Source organism: Aegilops tauschii, chromosome 7 (assembly GCF_002575655.3).
Source record: "Aegilops tauschii subsp. strangulata cultivar AL8/78 chromosome 7, Aet v6.0, whole genome shotgun sequence".
Taxonomy (NCBI): domain Eukaryota; kingdom Viridiplantae; phylum Streptophyta; class Magnoliopsida; order Poales; family Poaceae; genus Aegilops; species Aegilops tauschii.
The window spans coordinates 24,590,138-24,606,128 of NC_053041.3; the positions used below are offsets into that span (position 1 = coordinate 24,590,138).

General features: G+C 48.8%; 2 protein-coding genes across 2 annotated transcripts; both read left to right on the plus strand.

Annotated features, from left to right (window-relative positions):
• Nucleotides 1-133: 133 nt before the first annotated feature.
• On the plus strand, nucleotides 134-1,534 carry LOC109761319 (formiminotransferase cyclodeaminase-like protein). The gene is made up of 2 exons (XM_020320120.4): nucleotides 134-790; nucleotides 893-1,534. The coding sequence occupies exons 1-2, from the start codon at nucleotides 400-402 to the stop codon at nucleotides 1,417-1,419; spliced, it is 918 nt and encodes a 305-aa protein (XP_020175709.1). The 5' UTR covers nucleotides 134-399; the 3' UTR covers nucleotides 1,420-1,534.
• Nucleotides 1,535-13,952: 12,418 nt separating this feature from the next.
• LOC120969417 (protein LATERAL BRANCHING OXIDOREDUCTASE 1-like) lies at nucleotides 13,953-15,100 on the plus strand. The gene is made up of 3 exons (XM_040396608.3): nucleotides 13,953-14,194; nucleotides 14,281-14,611; nucleotides 14,847-15,100. The coding sequence occupies exons 1-3, from the start codon at nucleotides 13,962-13,964 to the stop codon at nucleotides 15,087-15,089; spliced, it is 807 nt and encodes a 268-aa protein (XP_040252542.2). The 5' UTR covers nucleotides 13,953-13,961; the 3' UTR covers nucleotides 15,090-15,100.
• Nucleotides 15,101-15,991: the final 891 nt, after the last annotated feature.

Sequence of the window (15,991 nt, forward strand, 5' to 3'; positions counted from 1 at the left end):
ACAATTTTGCTCGTTCTGCTTTCAGTGGTTTCAAGAGTTTGGATTTGGACAGTTTTTGGATGTGGTCATCCTTGTGGTTGTGTCTTTCTGGAACTTGCATGGTTTTCAGCAAACTCCAATATTTGTAATGGCTGGATTCTCGTGGATATCGATGTTCCTAACTGGAAGTTTTTGTAATTCATATCGACACGGCACAAAGAACATTTGAGCAATTTTGAGAACCAAGTTCCTCTGAACGGAGGAAGAATCCATTGTGTGGCTGAGACCTTGGACGCTTGGTCTCTTCTCTCGCTGCCCAATTCTGTCCACAACCTCATCTTCCTCTCCTTGTACGAGAATTTTCTGTTCTTTTTGGTTGGTGGTTGCATCTTGGATGCGGCGGCTGCGTATAGGAGCAGGATGCTGAGGCCGATGCTGGCGTGCTGCAAGCTCTACGTCTCCGAGGGCCGGAGCTCGGCCGTCCTGCGCGCGGTCGAGCAGGCGGCGCGCCGGCACCACCCGGCCGTCGCCCTTGTCAACACCTTCGCCGACGACGCCTACAACCGGGTCGGCTACACGCTCGTCTCCCGCCTCCCGCACCCCGTCGCGCCGGCCACGCCGCTGCGGCGGGCCGTGTTCGGCATGGTCGAGGCCGCGCTCGGGGCCATCGACCTGGGCGCCCACGCCGGCGCGCACCCGCGGCTCGGCGCCGTCGACCACGTCTGCTTCCACCCCCTCGCCGGGGCCGCCCTCCGCGACGTCGCCGCGCTCGCCGCCGCCGTGGCTGCCGACATCGGCGACGGGCTCCAAGGTAAACCAGTCTCCTCTGTTTCTTGTTCTTGTCCCCCTTTGCTTGCCACTCCGTGCGGCGTGCTGACGTTCAGACCCGTGCGGCGACGGGGTCGGTTGGCAGTGCCGACGTACCTCTACGGCGCGGCGCACCGGGAGGGCCGGACGCTGGCGGCCATCAGGAGGCAGCTGGGCTACTTCAGGCCTCAGAGCAACGCCGAGTGGCACGGGCCGCTCCCCGTCACGGCCGAGGCGACGACGCTCCCCGTCGCGCCCGACGCCGGCCCGGACGCGGCGTCGGCGTCCAAGGGCGTGTTGGTGCTCGGGGCGACGGCCTGGGTGGACAACTACAACGTGCCGGTGCGCACGGCCGACGTGGAGGCCGTGCGGCGGGTCGCGCGCCGGGTCAGCGAGCGCGGCGGCGGGCTCCGGTCCGTGCAGGCCATGGGGCTCGCGCACGGCGACGGCGGCGCCGAGGTGGCGTGCAACCTGCTCGACCCGGGGAGCGTGGGCGCCGAGGAGGTGCAGGGCATGGTGGAGCGGCTGGCGGGGGAGGAAGGCCTCGCCGTCGGCGAGGGGTACTTCACGGATTTCTCCCAGGAGAAGATCGTCGAGCTCTACATGGAGAAGTCAGCTCAGGCTGAGGCTTGATTTCATCTCCCCCTTTTGTTTCTTTTAGCACAGTGGCATTATGGATTTCGTGTTTGTTGAGATATAACTCTAACCGATCAAGAATAATTAATTAACATTTATCATGTGGAGCAAATGCAGTGCACAATATGCATTCTGGAGCGGAGTTTGTCTTCTCCATGTCCCCTCCTGACCCGTGCATTTTGTGCAATAAAAAAAATAGCGTCGTACTAAAATTATGCTACTATGGCATCTCCAACGACAACCCCCACATTTCCTCCCGCATCTGTAAGTGGAGAGAAGACCAGTCCGCGGACACGGATGCGGGAGGACGCCATTCAATTGTAGCCGCATACATTTTCACAAAAACTCGAATCAATCGGACGAAATTCGTATAAACATGGCCGGATTTCATATAAACATGGCGGATTTCACATAAAAATGCCGGATTTTCATATAAACATGACGGATTTTAGTATATTTACATCAACTAAACGGTGCTAGTCTGGCTCTGGATGTATAATACTCCCTCCGTTCCCAAATATAAGTCTTTTTAGAGATTTCAATAAGTGACTACATACCGAGCAAAATGAGTGAATCTACACTCTAAAATATGTCTACATACATCCGTATGTTGTAATCCATTTGAAATGTCTAAAAAGACTTATATTTAGGAACGGAGGGAGTAGTACCTAATCTAAATGGCCGCCCGCCGATCCCTCTGTCTTCCTCATGTCCGGCAGCTCGATCACCGGACTGCCGGGAGCCCCTGAGGTATATAATTCAACGCAAAGGATGGCTCGCTTACCCACCGCTCACCAGAGTGGAACCCCGGCTGATGCTTCAACGGGAGGGGAAGGCGACGGCTCCGCTTCTGTGAAGCCCGTGTGGGATCGACGGACGTCCTCGCAAGAGAAGAGCCGGGTAAGACACCGGCTGTGTACACCGGAGTCGCCTCAGCGGTGGCCTTCATGGGACCCAAGCGGCGGCGGCCTCCCGTGTTCTACTTGTCCTCGAAGATGGCGGCGGGCGCGGATGTGCGGGCCGCCACCTCGTCAACATCCGCACATCCATCTTCTTTCTCTGCGTGTATGGCGCGGCTACGCGCGTGATGACGGCCGATGGCGCGGTCGCATGCACTGGATGCGGCGATGCCCGAGCCGTCGTGTTTCCCGCCGTGTCGGTGTGGAGCAACCCCCACTCCTCATCTAGTTGGCCTGGCGCGGCGAGTTGTTGAACCACGCGGCGGTTTGGGGCGGCAACTTGCTCTGTCAGGTCAGGCGCGAGAGGTGGAGCAGCGACCTGCCTCGCTCGTATCCGGCGGGCTCGGCGGGCCACCCAGCCGGCTTGTATGCCGGAGAACTGCTCTTCAGGAGCCATCAGAAAAGTGGTGAAGGAGGAGATGGGGAGCTATGGAGTGTGATTCTTGTCTGGCGTCTAGCCTCGTTTAAATAGAGGGCGGACGGGAGGAGCTCGGCCGGCGTTGCGTTTAATGCCGACCCGCTCATGAATGGACATGTAGCCGGAGTAGGTTTCTTGGTTTCCACGCGGGTTTAATGGAGGCGTATGAATGCGGCGAGGAGGCGTGTTCATCCGGGCGTGTAGCGGGTGGCGCCATCGGCGGCGAACCGCTTCAATGGCGGAGGCAGTGAGAGGTTGCGTCCTCCCTAAGCCGCCTTCAATGCGGATCGACGCGCCTTACAGCCGCATGAATGCAGGCAGCTGGCGCCGGCCGAGAGGCACGCGGGATAGTGGGGAGGGTTTTTTGGTGGGCATGGACGGTCAGAAGCAGGCTTGGGATCGGTCCGGACTCCTGCAACCCCCCTCCCCCCCCCCCCCCCCGCGCACTTTTGTCTTTGGTTTGCGGGAGAAATCACGTCCGGACCGCCCCGCTGACCGATGGAGGTCGTTGTTGGATGGCTTTCGCAATATAGACATCGCAGTTCGACTATTGCGGGAGGTTTGTGGGTCGGCATTGAGGATGCCTTTAGCATGTATATCATGCTGTAGGGTGTTAGAGCATCTCCAGCCGTTGAGCCCCCCAGGAGGCATTTTTTTCGCCGCTTGGGGGCTGCCGGCGAAAAATTAAGCTTGGGGGTGGAAAAAAATCAACTCGTTGCCCCCCACGCACGTACCCAGCCACCACCACCACGCGAACCGCCCAAGTGGCTAGCGGAGCGGACGGGGCGAGCTGGCGAGTGGGGCGGCGAGCAGACCCGACCGGGGGTGAAGCAACGCCCGCGCGGAGGAAGCCGCGGGAGGGCGAGTGGGTGGAGCCGGCACGCGGGGCCGGCAGAGGGAGGAGCCGGCGGGGGCGAGGAGGCGGACGGGCGGCGAGCCGGTCAGCGGACGGGGCCGGACCCGGCGCCGCAGGCGGGGACGGCGACGAGCGGCGTGGCCCGCCGCTGCTGGAGTCGAGGACGAGGCGGCGAGACGCCGCTGGAGTCGAGGCCCTCGGGCGCGCCGCGAGGCAGCTTGGGCTCCGGCACGCCCGAGCCGGCGCGCTGTGGGCAGGGCGGCGACGGCGGCGCGCAGCGCGCGGTGAGCAGAGTGAGGCGGTGAGGAGGCAGAGACCGGCGCGCGGCGAGGAGGCGGCCGCGACCAGCGGCGGTGAGGAGACAGAGGCCGGTTGCCGCGTTGAGCAGCAACGAGGTGAGCCGGCCACGCCCGCGGGATCCGGCCGGAAAGGCGGCGAGCTCGGGTGGCGCGGCGAGCCCTGACCGCGCCCGCTCGCTGGCCGCACTCGCCCGTCCGGAGCCAGCGCAGGCCGCGAGGCGGATGAGGGCTGGTGGAGCGTGGAGAAGAAGGGGCGGCGGGCATGTGGGAGAAAGAGGAGATTCTTGCTTGCACTACATGTGGTGGGCCTAGTCAGAAAAAGGAAGGAGAGAGAGATTAGAGGCTGGCAGTGGGCCTTTTGCAGCCAAAAACTAGTGCCGGCGCCCCCAGCTGCTCCCTGATTCCCTGGGATTGCCTTGCGTGCGCCGGCCGTAGCTTTCGTTAAATCCGGCACAAAACGAGCCTGTAGGGATGCGACTGGGACACTTTTTTTAGTGCCGGTGCTAAAAAATGGCTCCTGGGGCCGTCCTGGGGCGCGGCTAGAGATGCTCTTATTAGCGACATATTGTACATATATTTTTTAGCGAAACATTTATCAAAACGCTATGGCGGAACTATTAGGGGCGCTATGTCGTGCTATTTGCACGCATCTTCTCCATGTCCCCACTGTCAACCGCCACGACACCCAGCACCCCCCGCTGATTGCATTTTTGCCTCCCCTTGCACACTAGGGCCCCGCTGCCTCCCTAGCCCCCCGCTGAAGCCACCACCTCACCGTGCACCGAGCCGAGCTCGTCGCCTATGTTCGTACAGGGCGAAACCATCTCCGCGTACTAGCGTGAGGAGCAGGGGTGCCCAAGCTCTCGGACTCCTCCTCGCCTCCCCATGTCGGCCACCTCTGCCAGCCGAGCCAAGCTGTGGTATGCCCTGTTGGCGCGGTGCACGCTATCCTCGAATCATGGTTTTCACTTTCAGTGAGATTCCGACGAAATTCACTGAATTTCAGTATACACTGAAATATTACCTTTCAGCCAAAATATTTCAGCAATTTCAGTACAACACAGGAATTCAAATGTTTTCCAAATTTTCAAATTTTCAATTGAATTTGAGTGAATATTTCAGTCATTTGGCTGAATGGAAACTGAGATTCACTGAATTTCGGTAATTTCGGTTGGTGCTAAATTTTTTCTGAAACTGAAACTTAAAACCATGCCTCGAATTGACTCTTCACGCGTCCACGCCTCCCCCTTGTCTTCCGAGACCACCCCCGTGCATCATGTGCTGGTTGCTGCATGCCACAAGGTGCTCGAGAGATTATTCCAGAGCTACCCCCCCCCCCCCCCCCCCCCCTCTTTGTTTTGTTTTGTTTTTTCTCAATTGATGCAGCAAATTCATAGGCAACAATGCTCATATTTAACTCCGATGCAATCCACATATGAAGAGGCTTGTGGACAAGTTTTTCGACGACTCCTCGTATGAGGAATAGGGAGAAGATAGCGATGGCTCAGATCAATTCAGAGGAAAAAGGAGAATGAGAGATGTGGTTCTCAGAGCCTGTTCGGTTGCTCTCCAGCTCCCAACTCCACTAACTCCAGCTTTGGAGCTGTGCCGAACGGGTTAAGTCCCGGAGTTAAGAAAAAGAAGCTGGGAGCGGAGCGTACTGTATTTTACGAGGAGCTGAGGAGCTAGACATCTACTGCTCTGAAAAATCAAAGGAGCGAGAGTTGACTGAAACTACGGCTGCGTGCCACCGCCAAGTGAGCTAGCGTACTGGTTCGCTGCAGCTTATCGCTCGAGCTAGGCCACATCAAAACCGAATCAGCTGCCAGCCCACGCCAGTGCTCCCGATCGAGAAGCTGTGCTGCCAAACGTTTCTGAACTCTGGGTTTTTTCAACGAGGAGTTGGGCGGAGGAGTTGAGCTGAGGAGTTGAGGATCTGAGGGAGCTAGAGGGTTGCCGAACAGGCCCTCAACCAGGGCGTGGTTGCATTTTTTTGCCATGGGGCAGAAGGACATGCCAAACTTGTCATGGACTATATACAGACAATCTGGTGTATCCGTAGAACCTTTTCAGACAACGATTCCGAATACATAGAGATTTCTTCGTGCACATTGTATATGATGTGCATGTGTATGATCATTGGCTCACGCTCACGAGGGATCCAGTTAGAGCAATCGTTCAAGTCCTTTGTACAAGTGTACCACAACAATTAATGTGCATGAATTGTCAATTAAAAAAAAGTCATTCCACGTCGACGTCCAAAGTGTTCATAGCGAATTAAAAATTTTGGTAGGAAACTTGCTTAGGCGCACTAGAGTCGCGTAATCCTTGAGTCTCTTGCGATATTGCGAACATCAAGTTGTTAGCTCAAAGTCCATATTTGTATATTTCAAGCTGTCCATCCCGGGTTTAAATTGGGAATGCTTGCTGGTAGATCAATGCATGGGGAGTAGTCTGCCATTTTCTTTTGATAATCACTAGAAAACAACTGCCTTTTGAGGATGGTCAAGGGTAACTCCCTGCTTGACATGTGGGGTGAATTGGAGGGGCTCACAGGAGGAGTGGAATTGCCTGTTTCTCGAACAGAAACAACTTATGCAAGCGTTCAAATTACAAACCGTCTTTCACAATAGCTCCTATGTCGGTAAGTTCCAGTGAAGCATTATGATGTTATTTCTCTGGTGGAATTGTTTAACGTCTTAGGCACCATGATTATTTCAAAATAGGAATCTTCCCTGTTTGAATCAACTGCTGAAGTAACTAGGATCGCTTCAGGGCACCGAGTAAATAGGAAACTTTCATGATGTGTTGTTTTTTGACGGCTTACTGTAGGGAAAATCACCCCACCGCCTCTCATTTTTATTTCAAAGAGAACACAATATAGTATGTACACGTCCTAAGGCAAAGGAGAAAGGAAATGTGAACAAAAAAATGGCAAGACTCACCTCAGGGTGGTAAAGGAAACCCATCTAACTAGCTCCTCTATATATCTCTGCTAGTTCTATGAGCTAGAAGAGAAATGTGATGAATGAAAGCATTCCTCCATCTGTTGAAGCTAGGCTTTTCATTCCTGAAGACTCTAGCATTCCTTATGATCCAGACATTCAAACATGCAGTGAACACCACCTCAGTGAAGAAAGGTTTAGCAAAATTCCTTCTGGGCGTCAAAGCATTGTCCCTCATATCCACTCCCTATGGCCAATCAATCTGCAAATAATACCAGACTCTGCAACTGAAGTTGCACATGAAGAAAAGATGATCCCTGTCTTCTTTGGTGTGAGTTGGACACCGAACACATGTATTAGGATCAGACATTCCAATGCCTTCTTGCAAGTAGATCTTAGAGTGTTCAATCTATCCATCACAATCATCAACGAAAAGACCTTGATCTTCATGATACAACAACTAGCCCAAATCCACCTGCAGAGGTAATCGTGATTAGTAGTTAAGCACTGACCACGTCCTTGCTGACGACGCACGATAGTGTGAAATTGACGTACAAGCTGGTCATGTGCGTTAGTTGTCAATAATTAACTTGGAACGGATCTAAGCCGGCTAGCTGCTGGAATCTAGGACTGACCCTTGCAACAACAAAGCGCTATTGACTGACCGATTAGAAGAACTCATTCCACATCGGCGCCCAAAGCAAGTGTTCATACGAAATTAAGTTTTTCCTTATAAAAATCCTGACTCGCATCCTTGGGTCTCTTGCAATACTGTTACTCTGTTAGCTCATAGTTCATACATCGTATATACACAGTACTCCCGCAAAAAAAGAAGTATATACACAGTATATTTTCAAGTTGGCCGACCACTTGGTTTAAATGTGGAGTATTTGCTGATAGATTGATTTAGTGTCCAGATACATTGATCCTTTGGGAAGGGTAGATTTTTTTGTGGTAGTTTTAAATTTACAGAATAGTTACGTGGTATATTCCAAGTTGATCATCTACTTGGGTTAGCTTAAATGGGGAGTATTTGCTTGTCGATAGATGCATGGCGACCAGATGCATCCCTCCTTTGGGAAGAGCATGTGCATGGGGAATACTAGATTTTCAGTGGGTGACAATCTTTTATTTGCCCAATAATTAATCCATGTCTGGCCGGCTACCTGTTAGGAATCCCTTCGCACTCAACTCACACTTGCTTGTGTACAGTGGTTGATAAGACGGTGTTATCTTAAGCTTTGCATGTAATTTAGAGATGATAATAAAAGGATGTCTACAATGGGTTATCTCTTAGATTTATCTTTAATAACTAGCAATTCCTATAAATGTGGTGAGATAAATTGTGCTAAGAGATTATCTCTTAAATAAGAGAAGACAAATCTTTTCTTATGAGTTCTCTCTCCTCCACCTCATCATTTATCCTATGTGACACTCCTAAAATAGCACCATTGTACATGCCCTAAGAGAACAAAGATGCAGAGAGTGGTTTTTGCCATCCCACGAACAAACCGATCACGCTATCCCACTAACAAACCAATCATGCCACAAGAATCGCTCAAAGTAGTTGATCCCTAAACCGTAAAAACTTCTAACAGAAAGACTTGCCACATCAGCCAGAAAACACTGCCATGGTAGCCTATAAAAGCGCTGCCATGGGAGCAAAAATAGCTTGCCATGGCAGATTAAGTACCGACGCGCAGCAAGGTTTTATTTGCTAACAATCACCCCCTAAAACTTGTGGCGCCTACCTTATCTTGAGCATTCCAATCTTGTCACATAGCTGGAGGACCCTGATGCGACCCAAAGGCTTTGTCAGAAAGTCTACCAACTGCTTCTCTGACCCTGATGATGGGATCTTAGCTCTTTATGAAATATTCCATGAGGTTAGGATACACCGCCATAGATGTGTCTTTCTTAAGCTAGAGTTCCAGAAGAACTATGACCGCCTTGACCAGGCCTTCCTCCACTTGGTGCTTGAGTGGAGGAGGTTTGATGACCTATAGTGCTCCTGGATCATGCAGTTGGTTAGGATTGACATCACATCGATCAATATTAATGGGGACGTTGGCCCTTCTTTAGGTCTTAGCTTGGGGTAAGACACAAGGGGGTCCTATTTCCCCTCTTCTCTCCAACCTTGTGGTCGACGCCCTTGCGGTCATCCTGGACAAAGCATGGATGCTGGTTGCACCCTGGGATGGTTGGGCATCTTATCCCTAGAGCTGGTGTCACCCATCTTCAGGATGCAGATGATACCATGATTATGGTCGAGGGCTCTGAACTTGTCATCATAAATCTCAAGTTCATCTTACTCTGTTTCACGGCCATGTATGGTCTTAAGATCAACTTCGACAAGAGCGAGGTGGTAGTTGTAGGTTACTCTGAGGATGAGCAAAAACGTATAGCAGACAACTTAAACTGCAGGTTGTCCTCCTTCCTCGTTGCGTACTTGGGGATAGTGGCGAATCTACAAATAAATATAGGGGGGGGGGGTTCGGTTGCCTGTGTCATGCGCACATGGGTTGGGCTGGACTAGGAAGTGGCGGGGCCGGGCCTCGAGACTAGTAGTAACAATATATTTTGCGGTGCTGGAGAGGGGGGGGGGGGCTCGAGCCTGTTAAAGCCACCCCTAGTAGATTCGGCCCTGCTTGGGGATCCTGCTATCTGACTGGATGGATCCCTTGAGTGAGTTTGACCTTCTTATGGGATGGGTAGCATCTAGGGTGGAACCTTGGTGCAGACATTTTTCATCCAAGGGGAGTAATACCATGCTTATAGATTCCAATGTCTCTAGTCTCCCGATGTATATGATGGGGCTTTATATCTTACTGGAAGGGGTTCAGAGCTAATTTGATAAAGAAATTTGCCGATTCTTATGGCAAGTGATGGATGGCCGACAAAAATATCATATAGTAAAGTTGCCTAAGAATGCATGCCAAAGGAATTGGGAGGGATAGGCATTCTAGCGTCTCGTCGCATGAACGTGGCCCTTATGCTGCGCGGGGTATGGTGGGCCTTTCCCAAGCAGAATACATGAGGGGCCAACCCCTGCTTACTAGTGGGCACAGGGAGGGATCCCAATTCTGGAGGTCCATCCAACGGATCAAGCATGAGATCCCCCGGGGTGTCCTTCTCCACTGGCAATGGAGAGGGGATCCTATTCTGGCTCGACCCATGGGTGGACGGGACACCATTATGTATGAGGTTTCCAATCTTGTTTATCGTTTGCTCGGATTGGATGGTATTGGTCTCCATGTTCGCCTATGATGGCCAGTGGAACATCTTGTTCCGACGGATATTTGGGCCACGGGAGAACATAGAGTGGGCTGGATTGCGGGCGGCCCTCTCACCGGTGCTTGCAGATTATCCGGATACCATATCCCGACAACTAGCCTCTTCGGGAGACTTCTCTGTCGGCTCGGCATATCATGCCCTGTGCCGAAGGCCATCTATTTCCTAGACTCTTCTGCTCTGGAAAGTGCCCTTATCCCTTAAGATTGAAATCTTTGTTTGACAATTGTTGCGGGATCGCCTACCATTAGGGATAGAGGTGATCAAGTGGCACGTCGCTGGAAATGGGATGTGCCCTCTCTGTGATGTCTCGGTGACTGGGACCCACATCCTATTCTCTTGCATGGCGGCGAGAGTACTTTGGAGTTTTGTCCGTGAGGCTCTAGGGCTGACTGGGAGGCCCTGGACCTGACCGGGTTCCTTCAAACCTATGGCAACCAGACCGGTAGGAGGAGACACCTCTTCTTGCTTGTGTCACTAGCTTCGACCCTATGGACGACATGCAACAAGATGGTCATTGAACAAGTCTTTCTTAGGCGGGCCTCTGACTCAATCCTCAAATTCCATGCACTTTTGCAGCACTGGTACCTGTTGTCTAAACAACGAATTGCGATCGGCTGGGCCTTATGATAGAAGCGACGACTGATGTTGTTCGCCGACTTGCCTCGTTGCAGGCAGCTCGAGACTCCTACAACTTGGTGGTCTTTTTTTATGCTTTCTTTGGGCCTATTTGTGCTAATGCCACATCATACTATTTCTCTACTTTCTGCACTTGAACTTGTTGTATGGACCTGACAGTTGCTCTTTATTTATAAAGCAGGGCGAAAGTCTATTTCAAAATGTTTTAAGATATGAGGTGTGGTGGTATGTATTGACCGTACCTCAATTACTGCTCGTCATTATAGCAAATCAGACTGAGGTGCATTTTTTTATGAACTACTACTTCGTTTGGTCATGTTAGAAAGTTACTGCTTGTGTTTTTCATGAAAACACATTCATACTATAAAAACATTAGAGTCTTTCCTAGCATATCCATATATAACACAACAATCAAAGTTACATGCCAGGTATTTTAAACATAAAATCATTTTGTTCAATGTTTCTAAGGTCTTGGGCTGATGAAGTTAAATGTTTTGTTGCACAGATAATGATCAATGGGTTCTTCAAGAGCCCTGTGCATAGGGTCGTGACAAATGCATAGAAACAGAGGCCATAGATGCCTCTAGACTATTATGTTGACCATGTGAGATATCTCGAGACATCGAATCAGCTGATTGTTGAGAAGAGACCAGCATTGTACATGATAGTGAATGTCAAGGACTACATTGCCGGGCTGTGCGCTCAAGGAACGATGGTTATTGATACACTTCTGATATAAATATGTGGTATCATGCATGTCATGCAAAAACTTTGATCATTTTATGACCAATGTTTGTATCATGTTCAAATTTTTGCATGTTCCACATGCTAATAAGAAAAACAAAGTTATTTATTCTTAATATGTTCTAAATGAAAAATACGTGATGCTGGATTGGTTGTCATGTGCTTCAGTTGTTAATATTAAGTTGAAACGGGCCCAAGCCAGTTAGCTGACTGTCCCCAGGAACAACCAAGCGCTCTTGATTGACTGATTAGAAAAATTTATGTATGGAATGATATTCATCAATATTAATTTGAGCATGAAAGGTAATTGTAATTATGACCCATTTTCAACCAATGAAATTAGTGGCATCTGCATAATATATATTTGGAGCATAGAGTAAAATTGAAATGTGCATGCTACATTATTTAGCAAATTTTGGTTACTCCCTCTGAACTGAATTAGTTGATGCAACCTCTGTACAATGCTGTATAGAGACCGCGTTGATTAATTTGGACCGGAGGAAGTACAAACAATTATGTAAACATGTAAAATATGTACTGCTTTAAACCCTAACATCATTTAAATTGTTCATTTCTTTCCCGAACCTTTCTACCGGCTAAATGTTCTCAGGTATTATATTATTACATTTGTAGATAGACGGGTGCAGTAAAGCGCACATCCATGTTCTAGTACACCTTAAAAGGAAGGCTGGAGGTGTAACATACCACACATTCGAACAACAATCATCAACATGATGCTTAGCACATAAGTGTACCTCTAACTCCGACGTAGCAGCAGCTTGTGCTTCAGTTGCTGACGTAATAGTAATTAGCACTAATGACGTCCCCGACGCATAAATAGTTTGAAGTTGACGTACACATGCTGGTCATGGGCTTCAGTTGTCAATATTTAAACTAAAACGGATCTAAGCCTGCCAGCCACACGAATCTAGGACTGACCCCTGCAGCAACCAAGCGCTCTTGACCGGCCGATTAAAAGAATTCATTCCACGTCGGCGTTCAAAGCAAGTGTTCATACGAAATTAAGTTTTCTCAAGGAACTCTCGAGTCGCGTCCTTGGGTCTCTTGCAATATTGTTGTTAGCTCTAAGTTCCTACGTGGCACATACACGGTATATTTCAAGTTGGCTGTCCACTTGGCTTTAAGTGGGGAATATTTACTGGTAGATTGACGGATACTGACCAGACGCATCGATCCTCTAGGAAGGGTAAATTTTCCTTTGGTGGTAGTTTTAAATTTACCGAATAATTAATCCATGGCTAGGCGGCTATTAAGTCATTTGTCATATTTTCAATTTGTTACCTCAAAGTTCATACGTCGTATGTTTCAAGTTGGCCATCCACTTGGGTTAGGTTAATTGTGGAGTATTTGCTGGCAGTTCGAACTTAGATGCATGGTGACCAGATGCATCGATCCCTTTGGGAAGCGCATGTGTATGGGGAAGACTAGATTTTCTGTGGGCGGTAATCTTCTACTCCCTCCGTCCGAAGAAGCTTGGTGCTAGATACATCCATTTGAGGGACAAACTTTTTCAGACAGAGAGAGTACTTACCCAATAATTAATCCATGGCTGGCCGGCTATGAAGTTCTTTTGTCATATTCTTCAATTGTTAGAGGCGCTACCTGTTACTCCAAAGTCTATATAAACGGGGCACCATGCTCTGGTACTTCCACAGCTAAGTTGCATTACTTGTTGTAGAGCACAAGTACTGACCCAAGGAATTGGTCAAGGATATTGATCACAGATCCATCTAGCTAAGATCTCTCCCACTATTGCAGGTAATTTCGTCTGGCAGTTCCTGATCTAAGCTCATATGCATGAGCTAGCCGAGAAAATGCATGAGATTTAACGTTGCCTTGCAACTGTTCAAATCATATCTAGTTTACCCGTATGTCTGATTTGCAGTATCAATCTGATTTTTAAGTGTAACCAGAATACATTTCAGATTCTTCTGTTTGGTACTCCCTCTTACTATAAGACCCATGCAGTATACGTGAAGGTCGTGCAAGTGCAACTATGGGAAGCATGGGAGAAGTGCGAGCAATGATGGTGCAGGAGCTCGCCAACGTCCTCGGCAAGCCCGAGGTGCCAGCCCAGTACGTGGTGCGCGGGCACCACAGCCAGCAGCTCGCCACAGCCATCGCAGCACCTATCCCTGTCATCGACCTCCGCAGCCTTTTCACGGAAGATGGTGCAGCCACTAATGAGGCATCGAAGCTTCGAGCAGCGCTCGAGTCATGGGGCCTCTTCCTGGTAAGTAACTATCCTATCAGCCCACGGTACTTAGTAGTACTCCACAATTTTAGTACAAGATCAAACGTTCATATTCATCTTGCTTATATATATGTACCTGCATGCAGCTCAGTAACCATGGTGTAGAAACCACCATGATGGATGGCATGATGATTGCTTCGAGGGAGTTTTTCAAGCGGCCACTCGAAGACAAGAAGAGGTACACCAACCTAATTGGCGGTGAGCAATTCCAGTTTGAGGGGTACGGGAACGACCAGGTGAGGTCGCCGGACCAGATCCTAGACTGGTCTGACCGCCTCTACCTCAAGGTGGAGCCCGAGGACGAGCGACGCATTGCCCTCTGGCCAACACATCCTGAAAACTTCAGGTCACCTATTGATCAGAGATATCACTTTCCAAATTTCCAGGCTTGGGGTTTAAGTATCATAAGCTCATATATTGTTTTCTTTGCAGGAATATTCTGCACAACTTCACGACAAAATGTGGGGGAGTGAAGGACGATCTCCTCCGGGCAATGGCGAAGCTACTGAAGCTTGACGATGACAACTACTTTGTGGACCAGCTCGGGGAGAAGGCTGAAACTAACGTGAGATGCAGCTACTACCCAGAGTGTCCAAGGCCAGAGCTTGTATTTGGTCTCAAGCCTCACAGCGATGGAACCGTTCTTACACTTCTCATGGTCGATGACAGCGTCGGTGGCTTGCAAGTTCTAAGAGATGGGGTGTGGTGGGATGTACCGATCGTACCTCACACACTGCTGGTCATTATAGGAGATCAGACTGAGGTGCGTTTTCTTTATAAACTAGAAGTACTATTTTGTATGGTCAGGTCAGAACGAAACCGTTTGTGTTTTCCATGAAAAATACTTCCATGGTATAACAAATTTATAGTCTTTGCTAGCATATCCATAATGGAACAAAACAATCAAAATTAAATGCCAGGGTTTACGGATTAAAAAACCATTTTGTCAAAAGTTTCTAAGGTCATGGACTAATTGAGTTAAATGTTTTGTTTAATAGATAATGAGCAACGGGTTCTTCAAGAGCCCTGTGCATAGGGTTCTGACAAATGCAAAGAAAGAGAGGCTATCAGTGGCTGTAGACTATTCTGTTGACCATGAGAGAGAAATCGAGCCATCGGCTCAGCTGATCGATGAGAAGAGACCAGCACTGTACATGAAAGTGAAGGTTAAGGACTACATTGCCGGGCTGTATGAACATTTCTCTCAGGGAACGATGGTTATTGATACACTGCAGATATAACTATGTGGTATCCATCATGGAAAAAATGTGATCAAATTATGACCAATGTTTGTATTGTGTATTTCTAAATGTCACTTGTATTAAGTACTCCCTTTGTTCAACAACACATGTCATTTCAAGTTTTTGCATGTTTTATATGCTAATAAGAAAATAAAGTTATAATATTACTAATGTGTTCTAAATGAAAATTTTGTGATGCTGGATTGCTGGTCATGTGCTTTAGTTGTCTATAATTAAGTTGAAACAGATCCAAGCCAATTAGCGGAGTGACCCCTGCAACAACCAAGAGCTTTTGATTGACTGATTAGAAAAATGAAGTTTTTTTTTCTTCTTATGAAACTCTCAAGCCGCGTCCTGAGTCTCTTGCAATATTGTAGTTAGCTCTACGTAGTATATTTCAAGTTCGCCATCCGCTTGGGTTTAAGTGTGTGGAGTATTTGCTGGTAAATTGATGCATGGCGACCCCAGAGATGCATCCATCCTTTGGGAAGGGTAATTTTTCTTCTGGAGGTAATTTTTTTAATTACCGAATAATTCATCCATGGATTGGCGGCTATCGAGTCATTTTTCATATTTCAAATTTGATGGACCTTGCAAATGCTTACTCGGCCATGCTTTTCTCATAGTCAAGTACATTAATTACAAGTTTTATCTTGATCTCTACTTTAGCCATGAAATAATGAACAAATTAAGCAGCATGCAGGATATAGTGTTATAGCATGCAGGTTCAGTTGAACTATCAGTTATAATCACAATTAACTGTATACTTAATCTTAAAGAACTGAAACTTTACTTCTTAGATACTGGAGAACTGGAAATGCACATAGCTTAAACACCCATTTAAAACATCATTACGATTTGTTTAATATAGAACATCAATGGTTCAGCAAGCACACCAAGCA

Coding starts and splice junctions, on each gene's coding strand:
- LOC120969417 (XM_040396608.3), top strand. CDS start 13,962: ATGATGGATGGCATGATGATTGCTTCGAGGGAGTTTTTCAAGCGGCCA. Junction 14,195..14,280: donor ACACATCCTGAAAACTTCAG/GTCACCTATTGA, acceptor TTTTCTTTGCAG/GAATATTCTGCACAACTTCA. Junction 14,612..14,846: donor TTATAGGAGATCAGACTGAG/GTGCGTTTTCTT, acceptor TTTGTTTAATAG/ATAATGAGCAACGGGTTCTT.
- LOC109761319 (XM_020320120.4), top strand. CDS start 400: ATGCTGAGGCCGATGCTGGCGTGCTGCAAGCTCTACGTCTCCGAGGGC. Junction 791..892: donor CATCGGCGACGGGCTCCAAG/GTAAACCAGTCT, acceptor GTCGGTTGGCAG/TGCCGACGTACCTCTACGGC.